At 42.9% G+C, this 22,877-nt stretch overlaps 1 protein-coding gene across 2 annotated transcripts in view; it reads right to left on the bottom strand.

Moving 5' to 3' along the window:
* The window catches only part of LOC106567556 (transmembrane protein 132E), a 383,196-nt gene that overhangs the window by 7,984 nt on the left and 352,335 nt on the right, over window positions 1-22,877 (bottom strand). For both annotated transcript variants that reach the window (XM_014137017.3, XM_014137016.3), the window contains exons 6-8: window positions 19,568-19,773; window positions 16,754-17,033; window positions 8,275-8,469 (exon numbers count right to left, since the gene is read on the bottom strand). In XM_014137017.3, the coding sequence (XP_013992492.1) occupies window positions 8,275-8,469; window positions 16,754-17,033; window positions 19,568-19,773 (681 nt within the window). The remainder of the gene's footprint in view (window positions 1-8,274; window positions 8,470-16,753; window positions 17,034-19,567; window positions 19,774-22,877) is intronic.

Raw genomic sequence — 22,877 nt, 5'->3', positions numbered from 1 at the left:
GGTCGGACCAGCGTTGAACAGACCTGAGCACGGGCGTTTCCTGTTTTAGTTTCTGTCTATAGGCTGGGAGCAACAAAATGGATTCGTGGTCAGATTTTTCAAAGGGACGGCGGGGGAGGGCTTTGTATGCATTGCGGAAGTTAGAGTAACAAGAATCCAGGGTTTTGCCAGCCCGGGTCGCGCATTCGATATGCTGAAAGAATTTAGGGAGCCTTGTTTTCAGATTAGCCTTGTTAAAATCCCCAGCTACAATAAATGCAGCCTCAGGATATGTGGTTTCCAGTTTACATAGAGTCCAATGAAGTTCTTTCAGGGCCGTTGATGTGTCTGCTTGGGGGTGGATATACACGACTGTGATTATAATCAAAGAGAATTCTCTTGGTAGATAATGGGGTCGGCATTTGATTGGAAGGAATTAAAGGTCAGGTGAACAAAAGGACTTGAGTTCCAGTATGTTGTTATGATCACACCACATCTCGTTAATCATAAGGAATACACCCCCGCCCTTCTTCTTACCAGAGAGATGTTTGTTTCTGTCGGCGCGATGCGTGAAGAAACCAGGTGGCTGTACCGACTCGGATAACATATCCCGAGTGAGCCATGTTTCCGTGAAACAAAGAACGTTACAATCTCTGATGTCTCTATGGGGGTCAAAATAAAAAGTAACAGTCAGTATCTGGTGTGGCCACCAGCTGCATTAAGTACTGCAGTGCATCTCCTCCTCATGGACTGCACCAGATTTGCCAGTTCTTGCTGTGAGATGTTACCCCACTTCCACCAAGGCACCTGCAAGTTCCCGGACATTTCTGGGGGGAATGGCCCTAGCCCTCACCCTCTGATCCAACAGGTCCCAGAAGTGCTCAATGGGATTGAGATCCGGGCTCTTCGCTGGCCATGGCAAAACACTGGCATTCCTGTCTTGCAGGAAATCACGCACAGAACGAGCAGTATGGCTGGTGGCATTGTCATGCTGGAGGGTCATGTCAGGATGAGCCTGCAGTACCACATGAGAGAGGAGGATGTATTCCCTGTAACGCACAGCGTTGAGATTGCCTGCAATGACAACAAGCTCAGTCCGATGATGCTGTGACACACCACCCCAGACCATGACGGACCCTCCACCTCCAAATAGATCCTGCTCCTGAGTACAGGCCTCGGTGTAACCCTCAGTCCTTTGACGATAAACGCGAATCCGACCATCACCCCTGGTGAGATAAAACCGCGACTCGTCAGTGAAGAGCACTTTTTGCCAGTCCTGTCTGGTCCAGCGACGGTGGGTCTGTGCCCATAGGCGACGTTGTTGCCGGTGATGTCTGGCGAGGACCTGCCATACAACAGGCCGACAAGCCCTCAGTCCAGCCTCTCTCAGCCTATTGCGGACAGTCTGAGCATTGATGGAGTGATTGTGCTTTCCTGGTGTAACTCGGACAGTTTTTGCCATCCTGTACCTGTCCCGCAGGTGTGATGTTCGGATGTACTGATCCTGTGCAGGTGTTGTTACACATGGTCTGCCACTGCGAGGACGATCAGCTGTCCGACCTGTCTCCCTGTAGCGCTGTCTTAGGGGTCTCACAATACGGACATTGCAATGTATTGCCCTGGCCACATCTGCAGTCCTCATGCCTCCTTGCAGCATGCCTAATGCACGTTCACGCAGATGAGCCGGGACCCTGGGCATCTTTCTTTTGGTGTTTTTCAGAGTCAGTAGAAAGGCCTCTTTAGTGTCCTAAGTTTTCCTAACTGTGACCTTAATTGCCTACCCTCTGTAAGTTGTTAGGGTCTTAACGACCGTTCCACAGATGCATGTTCATTAATTGTTTATGGTTCATTGAACAAGCATGGGAAACAGTGTTTAAACACTTTACAATGAAGATCTGTGAAGTTATTTGGATTTTTACAAATTATCTTTGAAAGACAGGGTCCTGAAAAAGGGTGTTTCTTTTTTTTGCTGAGTTTAGTTTATGGCTCATTCATTTATATAGTAAAAGAGGGGATGTTTAACAGACGCAGTGGTGGAGGATTTTCCTGTGAAACAGAATCAAATGATGTGAAATAGCTTGAGAACCCCTCTGAGAGTTCCACTGGCAGAGGGATTGACTGCCTTTTATGGCCCAGGCCCAGATAGCACTTTAGGACAATACATTACCCTAATTACATTTTAAGGTGCCAAGCAGCGAAAGGCGAGATAAATTGTCATTTAATGCCAGGGCCTGATGGTAGAGTTTTTCTGGCCAGAGCAAAGAGAGAGTTGGTAAAGAAACAATAGCCATTGTCCCCCACTTGCCTAGCCATTGAAACCTGGCTGTGTTCTCTCGTCATGGGGAATATGAACGAACACGGCCCAAGTGCGGAAAACACAGTGTGATCCAGCTTCTCAGGAAAAGGTGGACTTGGGGCCAATTATTTCTTTGTGAGGATTAGAGAAACCAAAGTCCCCAGTTGCCATCGTTGCCAGGCTCAAACACGACGGAAATAAGACCGCATTCCTCTGCTTCTTATTAAACAACATTTATTTTGCTTGTATGATGTGACGTTCCCTGGGAGTTTTTCGTAATAAATCAGATTTTTTCCCCCCGCGCCCATGTCTTGGAGGGCTGTTTGGGTGCAGCACAGCATTAAGGCAAATAGGTTAATGAGCAGTACGAGCATCAACAGTCCGTCTTGTGGATGTGTGCTGCTTCCCCACAGATGTTCCTTGTAACTTTTTCAAGATCAATTCCAGGATCATATTAGCGGACTGGATGCAGTGTTACAAACAGTAAGACCAATTAGAGAGAACGTTTCCCTATGGAAATCAATGTGTTATGCAGGTAAAAAAGACACTTCAACAGTAGTTGTTTTGCCAGCTGTAGACACTCTTATGAGATGACACCCATGCGTTAAATCAAGGTATTAAAACAACAGATTGAATTAAGTGTCAGTTAAGATGTCAGTCTCCATAAGCAACTGCTTTTGTCTTTCGCTTTTGCCGCTTTCAAGGAGTGGGACACTAATCCAGACGCTTATAAGAAATCCCGCTACGACCTCCGACGAACATCAAACAGGCAAAGCATCAACACAGGACTAAGATCAAATCCTACTACGTCGGCTCAGATGTTCGTCGGACGTGGCAGTGCTAGCAAACTATCACAGTTTACAAAGGGAAACCCAGTCGCGAGCCATAGAAGCTGAATGCCTTCTATGCCTTCTATGCGCACCAGCTGTTCCGGACGACTGTGTGATCTCACTCTCCGTAGCTGATGTGAGTAAGAACTTTAAACAGGTTAACATTCACAAGGTCGCTGGGCCAGATGGATAACCAGGATGCATACTCAGAGCACGCGCTGATCAGCTGGCAAGTGTCTTCACTGACATTTTCAACCTCTCTCTGACCCTATCTGTAACACCTACATGTTTCAAGCTGACCACCATAGTCCCTGTGCCCAAGAATGCCAAGGTAACCTGTCTAAATGACTATTGCATCGTTGCACTCACATCTGTAGCCAAGAAATGCTTTGGCTCACATCAACACCATCATCCCAGACACCCTGGACCCAGTCCAATTAGCATACCGCCCAAACAGATCCACAGATAACACAATCTCAATTGCACATCTCTATAAATATCTATTGCACATCCAGTCCGCTGCCCTCTTCCACCTGGATAAGAGGAACGCCTATGTGAGAATGTATGTAAGTGTATCACTAAGTTCAGGACCCTGGGACTGAACACCTCCCACTGCAACTGGAGCCTGGACTTCCTGACGGGCCACCCCCAGGTGGTGAGGGTAGACAACAACAAATCTGCCACATTGACCCTCAACACAGGGGCCCCTGAAGGGTGTGTGTTTATTCCCCTACTGTACTCCCTATTCACCCACGACTGTGTGGCCGCGCACAACTCCAACACCCTCATTACATTTGCTTACTACGACGACGATAAGACAGCCTATAAGGATTAAGTCAGTGACCTGGCAGTGTCGTGCCACGACAACAACCTCTACCTCATCAAGACAAAGGAGCTAATCACAGACTAGAGGCGCTCTTATCCAGAGCGACTTACAGTAGTGAGTGCATACATTTCATTTAATTTCTTTTTTTTTTGTACTGGACCCCCGTGGGAATTGAACCCACAACCCTGGCATTGCACACACCATGCTGGCGTTGCAAACACCATGCTCTACCAACTGAGCCACAGCGAAGGCGATACGACGACTTCAAGTTCCTCAGTGCTCACATCACTAAGGAATTTACATGATCCAAACACACCAACACAGTTGGGATGGCACGACAATACCTCTTCCCCCTCAAATCTTAAAAAGTTATCCAGTTGCACCATTGAGAGCATCATGGCTGGCTGCATCACGGCTTGGTATGGCAACACCTTGCCATCCGACCGCAAGGCACTACAGAGGGTAGTGCGTACAGCCCAGTACATCACTGGGGCCGAGCTCAATGCTATTCAGGATCTCTGTACCAGACGGTGTCAGAGGAAGGCCCTAAAAACTTGTCATAGACTGTTCTGTCTGCTACCGGATGGCAAGCGGAAGCAGAGAGTCTGGAAACAACAGGACCCTGAACAGCTTCTACCCCCAAGCCATAAGACTGCTAAATAGTTAACCAAATAGCTACCCGGACTATCTGCATTGACCCCCCTTTGAACTAACTCTTTTGACTCATCACAAACGCTGCTGCTTATTATCTATCCTGTTGCCTAGTCACTTCACCCCTACTTGTATGTACATATAGTGCCTTCAGAAAATATTCAGACCCCTTGACCTTTTACACACTATTACATTACAGCCTTAACCTATTTTTTTTGTATGATCAGCAATCTACACACAATACAAGGCAAAACCAGGTTTTTAGAAATTTTTGCAAATGTATTAAAAATAAAAACAGATACCTTAAGACCCTTTGCTTTGAGACTCAAAATTGAGCTCCGGTGAAAACTGTTTCCATTGATAATCCTTGAGATGTTTCTACAACTTGATTGGCGTCCACCTGTGGTAAAATTGAATTGATTGGACATAATTTGGAAATGCACACACATGTCCCACAGTTGACAGTGCATGTCAGAGCCATGAGTTCGAACCAAGCCATGAGTTCGAAGGAATTGTGTCGAGGCACAGATCTGGGGAAGAGTACCAAAAAATTTCTGCAGCATTGAAGATCACCAAGAACACAGTGGCCTCCATCATTCTAACATGAAAGAAGTTTGGTACCACCAACACTCTTCCTAAAGCTGAACAATCGGGGGAGCAGGGCCTTTGTCAGGGAGGTGAACAAGAACCCAATGGTCACTCTGACAGAGCTCTAGAGTTCCTCTGTGGAGATGGGATAACATTCCAGAAGGACAACCATCTCTGTAGCACTCCACCAATCAGGCCTTTATGGTAGAGTGGCCACACGGAAGCCACTCCTCAGTAAAAGGCACATGACAGCCCGCTTGGAGTTTGCCTAAAGGCACCTAAAGTCTCTCAGACTATAAGAAACAAGATTCTCTGGTCTGATGAAACTAATATTAAACTCTTTGGCCTGAATGCCAGGTGTCACGGCTGGAGGAAACCTGGTACCATCCCTACGGTAAAGCATGGTGGTGGCAGCATCATGATGTGGGGATGTTTTTCAGCGGCAGAAACTGGGAGACTAGTCAGGATCAAGGCAAAGATGAACGGAACATAGTACAGAAAGATTATGGATGAAAGCCTGCTCCTGAGCGCTCAGGACCTCAGACTGGGGTGAAGGTTCACCTTCCAACATGACAACGACCCTAAGTGCACAGCCAAGATAACACAGGAGTGGCTTCGGGACGAGTCTCTGAATGTCCTTGAGTGGCCCAGCCAGAGCCCGGACTTGAACCCAATCAAACATCTCAGGAAAGACCAGAAAATAGCTGTGCAGCAACACTCCCCGTCCAACCTTATAGAGCTTGAGAGGATCTGCATAGAAGAATGGGAGAAAATCCCAAATCAAAATATAATATTTTAGATTCTTCAAAGTAGCCACCCTTTGCCTTGATGACAGCTTTGCACACTGGTGGCATTCTCTCAACCAGCTTCATGAGGTAGTCACCTGGAATGCATTTAAATGAACAGGTGTGCCTTGTTAAAAGTTAATTTGTGGAATTTCTTTCCACCTTATTGCGTTTGAGCCAATCAGTTGTGTTGTGACATGGTAGGGGTATTATACAGAAGATAGCCCTATTTGGTAAAAGACCAAGCCCATATTGTGGCAAGAACAGGTCAAATAAGCAAAGCGAAATGACAGTCCATCATTACTTTAAGACATGAAGATCAGTCAATACGGAACATTTCAAGAACTTCGAAAGTTTCTTCAAGTGCAGTGAAACAGGATATCATGATGACCACAACAGGAAAGGAAGACCCAGAGTTACCTCTGCTGCAGAGGATAAGTTCACTAGAGTTACCAGCCCAAATGAATGCTTCACAGAGTTCAAGTAACAGACACATCTCAACATCAACCGTTCAGAGGAGTCATGGTCGAATTGCTGCAAAGAAACCACTAATAAAGGACACCAATAAGAAGAAGAGACTTGGCTTGGGCCAAGAAACATGAGCAACGGACATTAGACCGGTGGAAATCTGTCTTTTCGGTCTGATGAGTCCAAATTTGAGGTTTTTGGTTCCAACCGAGGTTTGATGGTGTGGTGGTCCTCTGCTGGTGACACGGTCTGTGATTTATTTAGAATTCAAGGTACACTTAACCAGCAACACTACCACAGCCTTCTGCAGCTCCAGGCTGTGTACGGGCTATTTGACCAAGAAGGAGAGTGATAGAGTGCTGCATCAGATGACCTGGCCTCCACAATCACCCGGCCTCAACCCAATTGAGATGGTTCGGGATGAGTTTGACTGCAGAGTGAAGGAAAAGCAGCCAACAAGTGCTCAGCATATGTGGGAACTCCTTCAAGACTGTTGGAAAAGCATTACAGGTGAAGCTGGTTGAGAGGATGCCAAGAGTGTGCAAAGCTGTCATCAAGGCAAAGGGTGGCTACTTTGAAGAATCTCAAATATAAAATATACTTTGATTTGTTCAACAGTTATTTGGTTACTACATGATTCTGTGTGTTATTTCATAGTTTTGATGTCTTCACTAATATTCTACAATGTAGAAAATAGTAAAAATAAAGAAAAACCCTTTATTGAGTGGGTGTATCCAAACTTTTGACTGGTACTGTACCTCAATTACCTTGTACCCCTGCACGTCGACTAGGTACTGGTAACCCATGTATATATCCAAGTTATCGTTACTCATTGTGTATGTATTCCTCGTGTTATTATCTTGCTTTTATTTTTCTCTCTGGATTGTTGGGAAGAGCCCTTAAGTTAGCATTTCACTGTTAGTCTACACTTGTTGTTTACGAAGCATGTGACAAATAACATTTGATATCTGTATGTAAAGGCTTGCATATACATTTCCTTCACTTTAAATAGGCATATTACGTTATGTACTGTACTCAGTACTGTATGTTTAGTTTAATAAACTGAACATCCTTTAGTTGTTTTCCTTGACGTTATCTATACAATGGTCTTCATCAGGACGTACAACGGCATGAGGTGAAAGTCAAGGCTATAACTGTGGTTGACAAACTTACTAACCCGACACACATGTACGATGAATGATTTGCATATATGATATGTATGATAGTCGTTCACTAAGGAACATTCATAAAGACCCGCTGTACAACCCACTCCAAATAATGGTGGTGGTCAAGCTGAAATACCTTGAGAAAAGGGATATGAATGAAAAGAATGTCCTCTTGACACCAATTAGTTAAAATATGGTATAAATGGCTTTCAATGTAAAGAGGTACTATATAGAGAGAGAAATTGCTACAGGTCAGTGTTATGTTCACTGGAATGACCTTCCTCCAAAGTTGTGTGACGGCATGTACTGGCACAGTCAGACACTTACCATGGCAATGCCTTCTGTAATTTCAGGCAGCTAATTTGACAATGTTTATCATTTTGACCTGACAATGTCTTCTGTCATTGAGTATCTTTGAAGGCCAAAATAAAGTGGGTCTGTACATTGAAGAAGAGCTTTTGGTTCTATGAGTCAGGCAGTTCCTGTGGTGTTCTATTAACACCATCAAAAGACGTGAAGCTGAATATGTACCTTGGTGAAAATAAACTCACCTATACTCACCTGAGAACCAAACAATATGATGACAGGTGGCTTATGTATATAAACATATACTTACTGACATCCACATGTAAACTTAATGACATCCACACGTATCATCTTATCTATTAGTATATTAGTATAGTACCTGCTTTGGTGCAGTAAGTGTCTGCAGGCCAGTTGCCTTGGCAACCATAGTGTGACTGTTGCCAGGGCTGGGCTGTATTGACAGAGCAAGTCCAGAGATAGCATGGACGCGAAGTTCCAAGATGGAGACTTTCTCGTCGGTGACGGAAAACAGCGTCTCTCCCAACATGGCCTCCACGGCGAGTGGAGACTCCACCTGCAAACAACAAGAGACCATTTGACTGTCACACCAATCATTTTGTGTCATGACAGATGGAAATACAGGCAAGTGGGATGGCATGTACATGCATGTGTCTGTCTGTGCATCTGTCTTTCTGTCCGCCTTGTGTGTGTGATATATAAGTCACTTGAGCCAAAACATACACACAGGAGACCGGATGATGACCATGCTGCCATTAACAGTCTCCCAGGGCTCTAAAATAATATTTGCTAACCACCAATGGGTGGTTAGCAAAAAACTTTTGAATCCATCGGATGGCCTCAGGGCACAAAATACAACATAAAAAACCCACCCATCTCGAGCTAATCCTGGAGCCTTGACAGGTCTGCCTCTATTTGGGGAAAACTGGCGACTGGCTTTTCTCATTATCCAAATAGCTTATTCACCTTTTACTTACTACATTTTTTATTTAACCAAGGTCTCTTTTACAGATGAGCCCCGTAATTACAAAAAATATACATACAGTATCAATACACTACGAAAAGAGAAACAGAGATACAAAACACAATCATAGAAAATAAACACATTATTCAGAAAAAAGGTCCTCAATCAGCCATCTGAATTGCCCTAGAGGCACAAATCATCAAATTTTAGAGAGTTTGGGAGATTATTCCATAAGTAAGTTGCAAAAAAACTAAAAGCAGATTTACCTAACTCAGTGGAGATTAAAGGGATCTCCAGAGTTAGCCATCCCTGAGACCACGTCTGGTAGCTCGTACGTCCGTATGTTAACAATGAAGTAAGGTACAGAAGTTGTGCAAGAGGGCTTTAAAACAAAAAGAGTGCAATGCATCGATCTACAAGACTTCAGAGGGCCAGCCTACTTTCTGATACAGAATGCATTGATGTGTACCGAACCTTTCGCCCGCTATAAAGCGTAGTGCGCTACGATAAACTGCGTCCAATGGCTTCACTATAGTGGCATCTGCCTTCATATAGATGATATTGCCATAATCTATAACCGATATGAATGTTGATTGAATGATTTGTTTTCTGCTATCCAACTGGCGGCCTGCTGGTGATTTTATTTGTCCCCCCCTCTCCAGTTTTCTGAAAAAAATTATCTCCAAGGGATTTTAATTTGGGAAATCTATTCCAAAGTATTCCCATGCACAATAGAGAGATATACACTCAGTGGACAGTGTATTAAGGTACACCACCCCGTTCACAAAAATGGTTAGCTCCTACAGACAGTGAGTCAGGTGGCGGTGGCTTGCTATATAAAGCAGGCAGACAGGCATCGCGGCATTCAGTTACTGTTCGATTGAACGCTAGATTGGGCAAAACTAGTGACCGATGCGACTTGGATCGTGGTATGATCGTCGGTGCCAGGCGCGCTGGTTCCAGAGTCTCAGAAACAGCCAGTCTCCTGGGTTTTTCACGCACGATAGTGTCTTGGTTTTACTGAGAATGGTGTGACAAACAAAAAACATCCAGTCAGCGGCAGTCCTGTGGGCAAAAGCAGCTCGTTGATGAGAGGTCGAAGAAGAATGGCAAGAATCGTGCAAGCTAACAGGCAGGCCACAAACAGGGAAATAACGGCACGGTAGTGGTGTGCAGAACAGCATCTCGGAATGCACAACTTGTCAGTCCTCGTCAAGGATGGGCTATTGCAGCAGACAAGAAGAAGTGGCTCAAGTGGGCACGCAATCACCAACACTGGAAATTGAGTGAAAAAACATTGCCTGGTCAGACAAATCCCGGTTCCTGTTGAGTCATGCTGATGGAAGAGTTAGGATATGGCTGCGTAAGCAGCATGAGTCCATGGCCTCATCCTGCCTGTTGTCAACGGCACAGGCTGGTGGTGGTGGTGTGGGGAATGTTTTCAAGGCACACGTTAGGTCCCTTGATACCAATTGAGCAACGTTTACATTCCCCAAAGAATTCAGGCTGTTCTGGAGGCAAAGGGGGGTCCGACCAGGTACTAGATGGGTGTACCTAATGAACTGTATGACCTCAAGAAGTGTATATGTCATCGTATACAAATGTAAGCAAGTTTTGAAATTATTATGCTTCAGTCAAATATTATATCTGTTTGGGCTTCTTGAGGTCAATTTGCAGTCTACAAATTAGTTGTAATTATGTTCCGGCCCCCTGACCATCCACTCAAGAAAGAATTGGTCCGCAGCTGAATGTAGTTTATGATCCATGCTATAAAGGAAGGCATGTTAATTCTTAACCTTGTTAACGAACTCATCAATATGTTTTTTTAAAGATAGCTTTTCGTCAATCCAGATGCAAGCGGGGACACGATCAATGTGGGCACCATTCAATGATTGAGCTTATCCCTGATGTGGAAACTGCCTGGAAATTCTTTCATGATGGTTTTCTCCAAATAGTAAAAACAGACATGCTCCATTCTGCAGGTTCAGGGTTAAAGGGAGAGATAATCCATGGTTTTCTTCTGAGCTGTCTTGTATTGTTCACGACCGTAACCTAGCCTGGGCTAAAGCAAGGAAATCGTGTTCTGAGGTTGATTGGCTTGTTTTTAGGCAGTTATGAAACAAGTGTTCTTTTCTTCTCAGGAAGGCCAAGTTTGAATATTTTATGTCTGTTACCACTGATAACCTGAATGACCCTAGAAAGTTTTGGAAGGCTATTAAGTCTATGTCTGGTAACAGTAATGTTAATGAATTACCGTCATGTGTTTTGAAGGACTCTGTTGCTGTATATGACAAAACTGAAATGCTGAATTCTTTCAATGAGCACTTTGTATCATCTGGTAGGCTGTTTGATTCAGTGTCCTCAGTCTCTGTACAACCTTGTGTGGATGAACCAGTGAGAGCTGGTCAAACTTTTAGCTTTTTGCCATTCTCAGTGCAGGTGGTACATAAAGCCCTGAAATCCTTAGATCAGAGAAAGCCTGCAGGTCCTGATCTTTTGGATCCCTGCTTTTTAAATCTGGCAGCGGATTTCATAGCTGAACCACTTACATATCTGTTTAATCTAACCCTGGAATGTAATGAAATTCCAAAGATCTGGAAATCAGCATTTGTCCTGCCACTTTTAAAAGGGGGAGATCCAACTCTTTTAAATAATTATAGGCCAATCTGAAAGCTGTCACCCCTGGTGAAAATACTTGAAACCCTTGTGAGTGAATAGCTAAAAGAGTTTTTATTTACTAACTCTATTTTATCAATGTACCAATCGGGTTTCAGGAAGAAGCATAGCACAATTACAGCAGCCATGAAGGTTTTAAATGATATCACTGAAGCTCTTGACAAAAAACAACATTGTGTCTCACTTTTTATTGATCTCTCTAAGGCTTTTGATACAGTTGATCATGCTATACTAAGGCAGAGATTGTCGAGTGTAGGTCTTTCAGAGCATGCAGTTGCATGGTTTGTTAACTATCTGTCTGATAGAACTCAGTGCACTCAATTTGATGGGCTTATGTCTGTTAAATTGTCTGTCTTTAATGGTGTGCCCCAAGGCTCTGTACTTGGTCCCCTCTTATTCACTATTTATATAAATCATTTAGACAAAAATGTCCAAAATGCGCAACTTCATTTTTATGCTGATGATACTGTTATTTACTGTTGTGCTTCGTTTCTTACAAAAGCTTTCCAGAACTTGCAAACTGCTTTTTATACTGTTCAACATACCTTGTGTCAATTGAAGCTTATTCTCAATAGTGACAAAACTAAACTAATGGTGTTTTCTAAAGCAAGAAATAGACCTGTGAACCCTTCACCTATTACTACCTGTCAGGGCAAGGAGATTGAGGTTGTAACCTCATATAAATATCTTGGAATTTTGATTGATGATGGCCACTCTTTTAAAATGCATATTCAACAACTTACAAAAAAATTGAAGATGAAATTGGGATTTTATTTTAGGAATAAGGCCTGTTTATCAGCTACATTTATGCCTTTACTAGACTATGGGGATATTTTATATATGAATGCTTCCGCTCAGTGTTTGAGATCAATTGACACCCTTTACCATGGCACTTTGAGATTTATTTTAAACTGCAAAACCCTTACGCACCACTGCACTTTGTATACCAGGGTTGGCTGGCCTTCTCTAGTCACTCGTAGGCTCAGTCACTGGTATACTTTTATTTACAAAGCCATTTTGGGTTTACTACCTTTTTATTTGGGCATTTTTATTGTTCAGAAATGTGGTGGGTACTCTCTTCGTTCGCTGGACTTTATCCTGCTAACTGTTCCAAATGTCCGAACTGAATTTGGTAAAAGGGCTTTTATGTACTCTGCACCATCGTCTTGGAACACCTTACAAAATACTTTTAAACTGGAAGAACTTGTCCCGATTGGTATTTTTAAATCACTGATGAATGATCTTGAGACTGATTCCCTGACATGTCAATGTTTTTAATTTGCTGTTTTGATTTTGTTATACTCTTGTGAATTCTATGGTTTTTACTAGATTACTTGTGGTTTTTCATGTTGTTTGTCTGTAATTTTTATAATGACTTGGTGCTGCCTATCTTGGCCAGGACGCTCTTGAAAAATAGATTTGAAATCTCAATGAGCCTTTCCTGGTTAAATAAAGGTTAAATAAATTTAAAAAATACAAGTGTATGTTAAATTTTTCTGCAGATAGACCATCACAGCCCTTCTCCCTCTTCAAAACAGCGATTCAAAAGTAGTATGATCCCTTTGGTACAGAGACAGAATTGTCATCCCGATCTGTTGATTATATTGCGCTGAAAAGGCTGGACTGTCTGCGAAGGTGACGTCGACATAGAAAAGCCCAGCGCCGTGTATCCCATGCTTTTTAGCTCCTTTTTATGATGCCTCACAAACCAGAGAGGACAATGCTTTCTTCTGATCCCAAGGTCTGTCGTCAGGGACTCCCAGATGCATATTCCCGGGATCAGATTTAACTAACGTGCTGAAAGGGAGAGTTCCACATTGGCCATCCATCTCTATACAGCGCACTTATTTTTCTACCCTACGCTCATGAAAATGTAACAGCAGGGGACAAAAGTATATTTTTTTCTTTATTTAACTAGGCAAGTCAGTTAAGAACAAATTCTTATTTACAATGACGGCCTACACCAGCCAAACCCGTACGGCGCTGGGCCAATTGTGCGCCGCCCTATGGGACTCCCAATCACGGCCGGTTGTGATACAGCCTGGATTCAAACCAGGGTGTCTGTAGTGACGCCTCTAGCACTGAGATGCAGTGCTTTAGACCGCTTATAAAAACAGCACCAGACCATTATTCCTCCTCCACCAAACTTTACAGTTGGCACTATGCATTGGGGAAGGTAGCGTTCTCCTGGCATCCGCCAAACCCAGATTTGTCCGTCTGATGCCAGTTCATGAAGCGTGATTCATCACTCCAGAGAACAGATTTCCAGTGCTCCAGAGTCCAATGGCGGCGAGCGTTACACCACTTGAGCCGACCCTTGGCATTGCGCATGGTTTTCTTAGGCTTGTGTGCGGCTGCACGGCCATGGAAACCCATTTCATGAAGTTCCCAATGAACAGTTACCGTGCTGATGTTGCTTCCAGAGGCAGTTTGGAAGTGTTTGTGAGTGTTGCAACTGAGGACAGACAATTTTTAAGCGCTACGCACTTCAGTACTCGGCGGTCCTGTTCTGTGAGCTTGTGTGGCCTACCACGTCGCAGCTGAGCCTTTGCTGCTCCTAGACGTTTCCACTTCACAATAACAGCATTACAGTTGACCGGGGCAGCTCTAGCAGGGCAGAAATTTGACGAACTGACTTGTTGGAAAGGTGGCATCCTATGACGGTGTTCTGTTGAAAGTCACTTAGCTTTTCAGTAAGGCCCTTCTACTGGCAATGTTTGTCTATGGAGACTGCATGGCGGTGTGCTCGATTTTATACCCTTCAGCAACAGGTGTTGCTGAAATAGCCAATCCACTAATTTGAAGGGGTGTCCACATACTTTTGTGTATATAGTGTATATAGACTAATTGAGTGATTAAGTACCGTAATTTCCGGACTATAAGCCGCAACTTTTTCCCCACGCTTTGAACCTCGCGGCTTAAACAATGACGCGGCTAATATATGGATTTTTCCCGCTTTCAATTTTTTTTGAAAGGAGATGACTTCAGTGGTTTCAGTGCACAGGAGGAAGAAGATAGTGACCAATGACTTTCTTGGTAGGCTACTGTTTACTGCAACAACAAAAATCGCCGTGTTTCGTTAAAGCCTATTTATTTTTGTTACAAGCCGTGTTTCGTTAAAGCCTATTTATTTTTATTAAAGCCTGTGTAAAGTTAATTTGTTTCAATGTACCGGTAGGCACCTGCGGCTTATAGACATGTGCGGCTTATTTATGTTCAAAATAATATATATTTTTTAATTCAGTGGGTGCGGCTTATATTCAGGTGCGCTCAATAGTCCGGAAATTACGGTAATGTCTCTCAGAACTGTGTAAACAATACAAAATCTGACTCTTACACCCTTCGTAGTGCCGTACTTTTAGCCAAAGAAATAATTCGCTTTACAAAAAGAGAGAAGGAAAAAGCATACATTTCACAAAAGTGCTGTTCCGCCCTTTAATTAGGAGTTCACAGCAAACTTGTGAAACCTATTGTTATTCTTAGATATCAAATTACTCAAGCATAGATTGGTAACTTTTTTCTAATTTGCCACACAGACACTAGAGGCCATTAGGTGGTGCTGTTATAAGCAGTCTCACTTAAACCCTCATATCTGACACCCCATTTGACCTAAAGACATGGAACATTTTATGTAGGTGTCTTTCCTCATATATCCAAATAACACTAAATTTGGTATGCAGGCCCATGGTACATCTCTTAGTTGGTTAAGAGATGGCTGATGGCTTTTATGTACCCATTTAAATCCTTTGTAAATCCACTTCACAATGGCCTATCAACTTGAAACGTTTTAGGGTCATCAAAGACATTACCATGATTAACCATGTTAAGTTTGGCATTGGCATCTTGAAAAAATAAGGAAACTATTCTGCCCTACAAAGGCAAAACGTAGCAACTACGTATTTTTTCTTCTTCTGGGAAAATCTGACTTAAAAGTTAATGGATTCTATTAAAATGTAACATGTTTCAAGTTAAACTGTAGTTTGTTTGTATCCTGTGGTGTGAATGATTAGTTTAGGCCATGAAACTGTGTGTATGCTAATTTAGAAACCATGACCTAATCAGAGAAGAGGAAATTGCCTAGGATCAGAGAGCAGGGTCAGGCCCAGAACAGAAGATGGATGAAGTGGGATCTGGCTAAACAAAGAGAGGACCATGGACATTCCACAGGGGAGCCAGAGGGAAACTCATTGCGGTCATAAAATGTATAGCTGTGGAGGTGACACCTACAAGGAGAGAGTATGAAATGGTTGTGAACTTTCTAAATTGATGCACTCAGCTGACTGTATCCTTGGTATTAAACACTTGAAACTTCTCTTGAACTTTTGGTCTCAATTCCTTATTGCAAAGAGGTTGCAATAGCATTTTCTTTTCAACAAAGTATTTTTCTGTCTAGACAGAAAGCAATTTATGATTCGCCATGATATATTCTGATCAACTGGCTTGATCTTGAGTCAGGAAAATAAATACCACATTAATCAGATAATATACCTGGCCATTACAACAGATCAAATATTTTCGACCAAATTCGTAGTTACTTTGTTTTGCCTTTGTAGGACAGTATTAACAATTCACGTTTGTTCTAGGCTACTCTTAATTTTGTAGGACTGACAGGTCCAGCAGTCCTTGTGCACCATAAAATATGCTATAAGCTTGAGATCTTTTGATTTCTCCCAGACTTCTAAGCCATTGATCACTCAGGTTGGTAAAGCTGGTAACTGCACAGTGAGAGACTAGGCGGATGACCATATAGAGTACATGCCTATGCAGATGAAGCCATCCTTAAAAGGAAGGACGACCACAGACAGATCTTATTCATAATTTAATCCTCGTAGAGCATTCCATTACAAATACGAAATGGGTGTAAGCAATGAGGAAGAGTTATACTTTTCTCGCTTTCACATGTCCAGTTTGTCTAGGTCAGTGTGCATGAAGCAGAAAATATATTGTCTCGCACTCTCCAAACGCTTCTGCACTTTGGTCAAGTGTGATCCACACACTCTACCTCAGTGTCAAGTTACTATTAGCCTCAAGGGCTCTAGCCTATAATGTTTTTGAGTGCAAGAACATCAATTAAGTAAAAGAGACAATTGAAAAAAGCTTTGGAGACCTAGCCAATGTTCTATACCTTCAGCACAGTGAATACAATTGAAAGAAGCTACTTCACTTTTCATACTTTGGAGAACTAGCCAAGGTTCAATACCTTCAGTACTGTGGACCCCAGCTCCAGGCCCACCAGCACAGTGCGGTCCACCAACTCAGCTATCCTGGGGTCGACCACTTTCAGTGAGTCCTGCACCAGGTCGGTCACATCCACCTGCCAGTCGGGCCCCAGCATGGTGATGACCTGGTCGGTGCCCTCGGTGGAGGTGGTGTGGAACTGGGTCAGCACCTTGACCAGGGTGCGCTGGTACTGCAGGGTGCAGCCCCGACTCACCCGCCGGTCGTCCTCATCGTCATCTACGTCACTGTCTCTGGCGCTCCTGATTAAGAGAGGGGGGTGACAAATGGTCAATGATGTTAGTATCAATACCGTAACCATGGTCAATATCATTGCCGGTATCAATTCCATTACCAGTGTCAATACCATTACCCATGTCAAAACCGTATCCAGTGTCAAAGTTTACAACAACAAAGGTGAACCACATAAAAATGTATTTGCTTTACTATTTACTAAACAGTTTCAGAAGTTTATCATAACCTTTAATGATGCATAATGTTTACTTAATATGTTTGTGGAAGATGCTGTAGTCTAGTTAAATCCTGCGTCCTGTTTCGGGAGATTATGTTATTAATTGCTTCTTATCATTATATAATAAACATCATAGCACTTGATGTGATGAGAGGCCCAACACTAATCCACATGGAGGACATTTGTTACAGTGTCTGTTCCAATGTGCCCTTCGTGAGGGAAAAATCCTACAACCTGGCACAAATCTCCTCCAAAAACGACCAATCAAGCAAGATTTGGATGTGTGCCTTCCATTCCTTCCTCAGCAGTCTGACATGCTGCCGGCATTCCCTAAATGCTAAAAAGCTCTCCTCTGTTTCCAAGGGTAATTAATCTTTACTTTGACTTATCCCTTTCAGATAACTTGAGAAGAAGGAGCGGCAGCGAGCAGTCAGTGACTGACAAAGCATTTACCATCCATTGATTCCCGGAGCCCGCCTGAATATCAAGCAGGCCTGTCCCGTGTTCCCTAAAAGGTCTGACAATACTCGAACATGTATCACGTCCCCTGGCAGGCTAACGCTAGACATTTTAAGGCTAAAATGTGCTGTTCGCCTGTGTTCCTCATCTTGTACAACAAAGCCGCAATGGCAGTGGAGAGACAGACGAGAGCGTAGACGAGCGTTCAGTTAAGACTAGGTTAACACGAGAGAAAGCATGACTCTCTTCATTGAGTATCATGACTCTCGCACAGGTCATAGAGTTTACCACGTTGAGGCTATACCTGGAAATATATTGTTTTTTTCTTCAGAAGATTGATACATACGAATGAGTTCAAGTTTTGATGCACGTCGCCCGGCCTACCCAATTACACTTTTAGAATCCATTACTCGATAACAAAGCCAGTCAGCAATGCGGTAATGTAGCGAACACACTGCGGTCCAAGAGACCTGGCCCTTGATAAAGATATATATATATATAGAGAGAGAGAGAGAGAGAGAGAGAGAGAGAGAGAGAGAGAGAGGCAAAAGGCTTGTGTTCCGAGGGGAGACTAAATAAAAGACCATTCAATTATTGCAAAATTAATGTTATAAAACAACTGCAAAAAAATTCTACGTAATACAGAGTGAAGTTTTTTTTGTCCATGTTCTGACGACATCGCAAACATCTAGGTAAGAGCTTAATGTTTTGCCAAAATGGCGTAATGACATTTGGTGATACATTTCTTTCACCATTCAAAAATAACCATAAAAAGCCTTCTGCAGTTATGTTTTTTTCCTATTCCCTACAAAATATGAATACATAGCAGTTAATGTAGTTCATTGTGGTTCATGGTTTAGAAAATGTGAAACCCAAGCGGCCTATTTCCAGGAACTGATTAAGACTAGGATTAAGAACCATTCTCGATCGAAAATCTCAATTGAAATAGGTTTTTCAGATAGATTTAATCTGTGTCTGGGAAACCGGCCCTAAAAACATGCAGTGAATTTACTGTCAGTCGGATGTAAAATTGGCTTAAACTCCTGTTCTCAGCCAAACTTTAGTAGTTTAGTTCAATTATTTAAGAGGGATAAGTGTGATTATTTGAAACCATGAGCTGGCTTAAACACTAATAAATCATGTGTGCACAGGCAGTAGCTGTGCTAAGATGCCTAAACATTGCTTAGGCAGGATCCCGTCCCTAGAACGACACTGTTGTGGAAAACTCTATTTACAGTGTAGTAGTACATCTTTAAACAAGCTGCTACAAAGGAGATCTGTCTCTGAACACAGTCAGGGAAGAACTCGGTTGCATGTCCCTCAATTAGGGTGGCAGGTAGCCTAGTGGTTAGAGCGTTGGGCCAGTAACCGAAAGGTTGCTAGACCCCCGAGCTGACAAGGTAAAAGTCTGTCGTTCTGCCCCTGAACAAGGCAGCTAACCCACTGTTCCTAGGCCATCATTGTAAATAATAATTTGTTCTTAACTGACTTGCCTAGTTAAATAAAGGTTCAATAAAAATAATAATAATAAATATAGAAGGAGGTGATAATACAATCATATTGGATACACAACAGTTTCTTTATACAAGGAACAGTCCCAGAACATAATGGCCTTGTTTTAGGGTGCAGACATAACAGGAGTCTATGAAATGCAGTTCATCACAGAACAGAGCATAAACCTTGAGAAGTTACAACAGCTCACCCCAAATTCCGCCACCACAACATATAACATACGACACAATCAAAACATGGGGTGCACAATTAAGATGTGCGGTAATCTCAAATATAATTCAAATTCAGTAAAAGAAACATCAGCTCGAAAACAGCAGTGCACTCCATGTTTAGTGTGTGGGCGAGTCCTCCTACCTGCGGTCAGGAAGAATGGGTACCCTCCAGCCCTTGATGAAGCTCAGATTGCTGTCGGACAGTTCCACTTGGAGGGGGAGTTTGGGCACCCACACGGTCAGCTCCAGGGGAGCACTAAGGTGCTCATAGCTGAAGATGACCCGGGCGTTCATGGAGCCCCGTGTCTCCTTCCCGTTCACAAACACATAGTCACAATTCATGGACACCTGCGAAAGAGGTGATGAGTCAAGAGTCATTTGATAATGTATCTGCCATTGATATGGGTGATATAGTACAGTATGGATGCAGGAGTGGCGTCAACCACCTACAGTGCATTCGGAAAGTATTCAGACCTATTGACTTTTTCCACATTTTGTAACGTTACAGCCTTATTCTAAAATCGCTAAATTATATATTTTCTCCTCATCAATCTACACACAATACCACATAATGACAAAGCGAAAACAGGTTTTTCGAAATGTTTGCAGATTTATTACGAATAAAAACTGAAATACCTTATTTACATCAGTATTCAGACCCTTTGCTATGAGACTCGAAATTGAGCACAGGCACATCCTTTTTCCATTGATCATCCTTGAGATGTTTCTGCAACTTTATTGGAGTCCACCTGTGGTAAATTCAATTGATTTGAGATGATTTGGAAATGCACCACCTGAGTCTATAGATTCCCACAGTTGACAGTGCATGTCAGAGCAAAAACCAAGCCATGAGGTCGAAGGAATTGTTCGTAAAGCTCTGGGACAGGATTGTGTCGAGGCACAGATCTGGAGAAGGGTACCAAAAAATGTCTGCAGCATTGAAGGTCCCCAAGAACACCGTGGCCTCCGTCATTCTTAAATGGTTTTGGAAAAACCAAGACTCTTCCAAAGAGCTGTGCGCCCAGCCAAACTGAGCATACGGGGGAGAAGGGCCTTGGACAGGGAGGTGACCAAGAACTCGATGGTCACTCTGACACAGCTCCAGAGTTCCTCTGTGGAGATGGGAGAACCTTCTAGAAGGACAACCATCTCTGCAGCACTCCACCAATCAGGCCTTTATGATAGAGTGGCCAGACAGAAGCCAGTTCTGAGTAAAAGGCACATGACAGCTGCTTGGACTCCCAGACTATGAGAAACAAGATTTTCTGGTCTGATGAAATCAAGATTGAACTCTTTGGCCTGAATGCCAAGCATCACGTCTGGAGGAAACCTGGCACCATCCCTACAGTGAAGCATGGTGGTGGCAGCATCATGCTGTGGGGATGTTTTTCAGTGGCAGGGACTGGGAGATTAGTCAGGATCAAGGGAAAAATTAACGGAGCAAAGTACAGAGAGGTCCTTGATGAAAACCTGCTCCAGAGTGCTCAGGACCTCAGACTGGGGCAAAGGTTCACCTTCTAACAGACAACAACCCTCAGCTCACAGCCAAGACAATGCACGAGTGGCTTCGGGACAAGTTTCAATGTCCTTGAGTGGCCCAGCTAGAACCGGGACTTCAACCCAATCAAACATCTCTGGAGAGACCTAAAAACAGCTGTGCAGCAATGCTCCCCATCCAACCTGACAAAGCTTGAGAGGATCTGCAGAGAAGAATGGGAGAAACTCCCCAAATACAGCTGTGCCAAGCTTGCAACGTCATACCTAGAAGACTTGAGGGTGTAATCGCTGCCAAAGGTGCTTCAACAAAGTACTGAGTAAAGGGTCTGAATACTTATGTAAATGTGATCTGTTTATTATTTTTAATACATTTGTAAAACATTCTAAAAACCTGTTTTTTCTTTGTGATTATGGGATATTGTGTGTAGATTGATAAGGGGAAAAAACTATTGAATCAATTTTAGAATAAGGCTGTAACGTAACAAAATGTGGAAAAAGTCAAGGGGTCTGAATACTTTCCGAATGCACTGTAGTTTATTACATTGGATTTGCTGGTGCACAGCTTTCCTCAGCTTCAGCTGAAGGAAATAGGGAGTACACATATTCCTTTTTACGCTTACAGAGTATGTGCAATGTGTACTATTTTTAGGTCGCAGTAATCCTCCTTTGTGAACGTTCCAATATTTTGCCACGAGGGACTGTATTTTTGTAATTAGAAATATCTGGGAACACAGTGTAAACAACACTACTTGAGGGTTTTCTCCAATCTAATTTGGAAGAATTGGCCCTTAAGTACAACCTACTCAAAGCCTTTAAAAATCATTCAAGGGTCGCATGCCCCCCCAACCCCACTCTTCCCACCCACCACAATTTTCTGTGTTATGATCTACACACAATTCTGTGGAGACACACTGCATAATATACTAACACAAGCTTTCAGGCAACAGATAATTCATAGAATACGAAAGCTTAATACACCAGGCACCCACAAAATTCTGTTTATTTATTTTTTATCCAGCAGTTGTCTCCAAGCAGTCATGGGACAGAATTTCTCATAAATACCCACCCCTTAAATACTAAAATATTTACTGTAATAAATAGCAAGGTTTGCTTTTGGTTTTGGGATACCATCAATGATTTATCTGGCAGTCGGAGGCAGCTGACACTAATCAAAGGAGCTAATCTCTTACAAATGGAGGTTGGGATCGCCAGTCTTCTCAGTGCTGGGGATTCATCATAGTGGGGGGCCTGGGTAATAAAATACCCAGTTCATCCAGACAGACCTCTCCACTCTGCAATTCATACAGGCCAGGTCGGAAGCCTTCAGCGAGAGAAAAGTATTTATCTTTATTTCCCTTGTTCTGATCATTGGCGTATTCAGATCTACTATGAGACTTTGCCGTCTTTAGCCACCTTTGTGTGAATAGGGATTTCGGGATTATATTTGTCTGCCGGAGATCTAGGATGACGGTTGGAATCAGCGTAATAGACTTTGGCATACTGAATTATGATAATTAGGTTATTGCTTGCCAGAAGGGCCATGCACAGACCTTTCAGGGGCAGGTGCTCTGCCACACACACATTTTAAGCAAGTTAGTACACAGTGCTTCACTCTTTTTCCTGATTGACATCAGAAAAAGAGTGCGGGCTATCAGCTGATCATTGATGTTGATGATTGATTGAAATATGCTAGTTACAGGTGTAGTATCTTAATTGGAGCCAGTTTGCTAAAATAATACATTTTTGTTAGGGCAAATCAATTCTGACATTTTAAAGTGGGAAATTACAAACTTAAGAAGCCTTTTTAAACCTTGAAAACACTACACACAAAGTTTGCATTTCCTGCTCTGCAGGAGAATTCTCAGTAAGAGTGATCAAATTAAGATTCAACATCTGTAGCTTGCTCGATTTCTTTTACTGATTGTGATTAATCTTCAATGCTTGTATCAAATAAT

This window comes from Salmo salar, chromosome 13, assembly GCF_965601325.2.
Source record: "Salmo salar chromosome 13, fSalSal1, whole genome shotgun sequence".
Taxonomy (NCBI): domain Eukaryota; kingdom Metazoa; phylum Chordata; class Actinopteri; order Salmoniformes; family Salmonidae; genus Salmo; species Salmo salar.
This window is presented reverse-complemented; position numbering and strand designations above follow the sequence as displayed.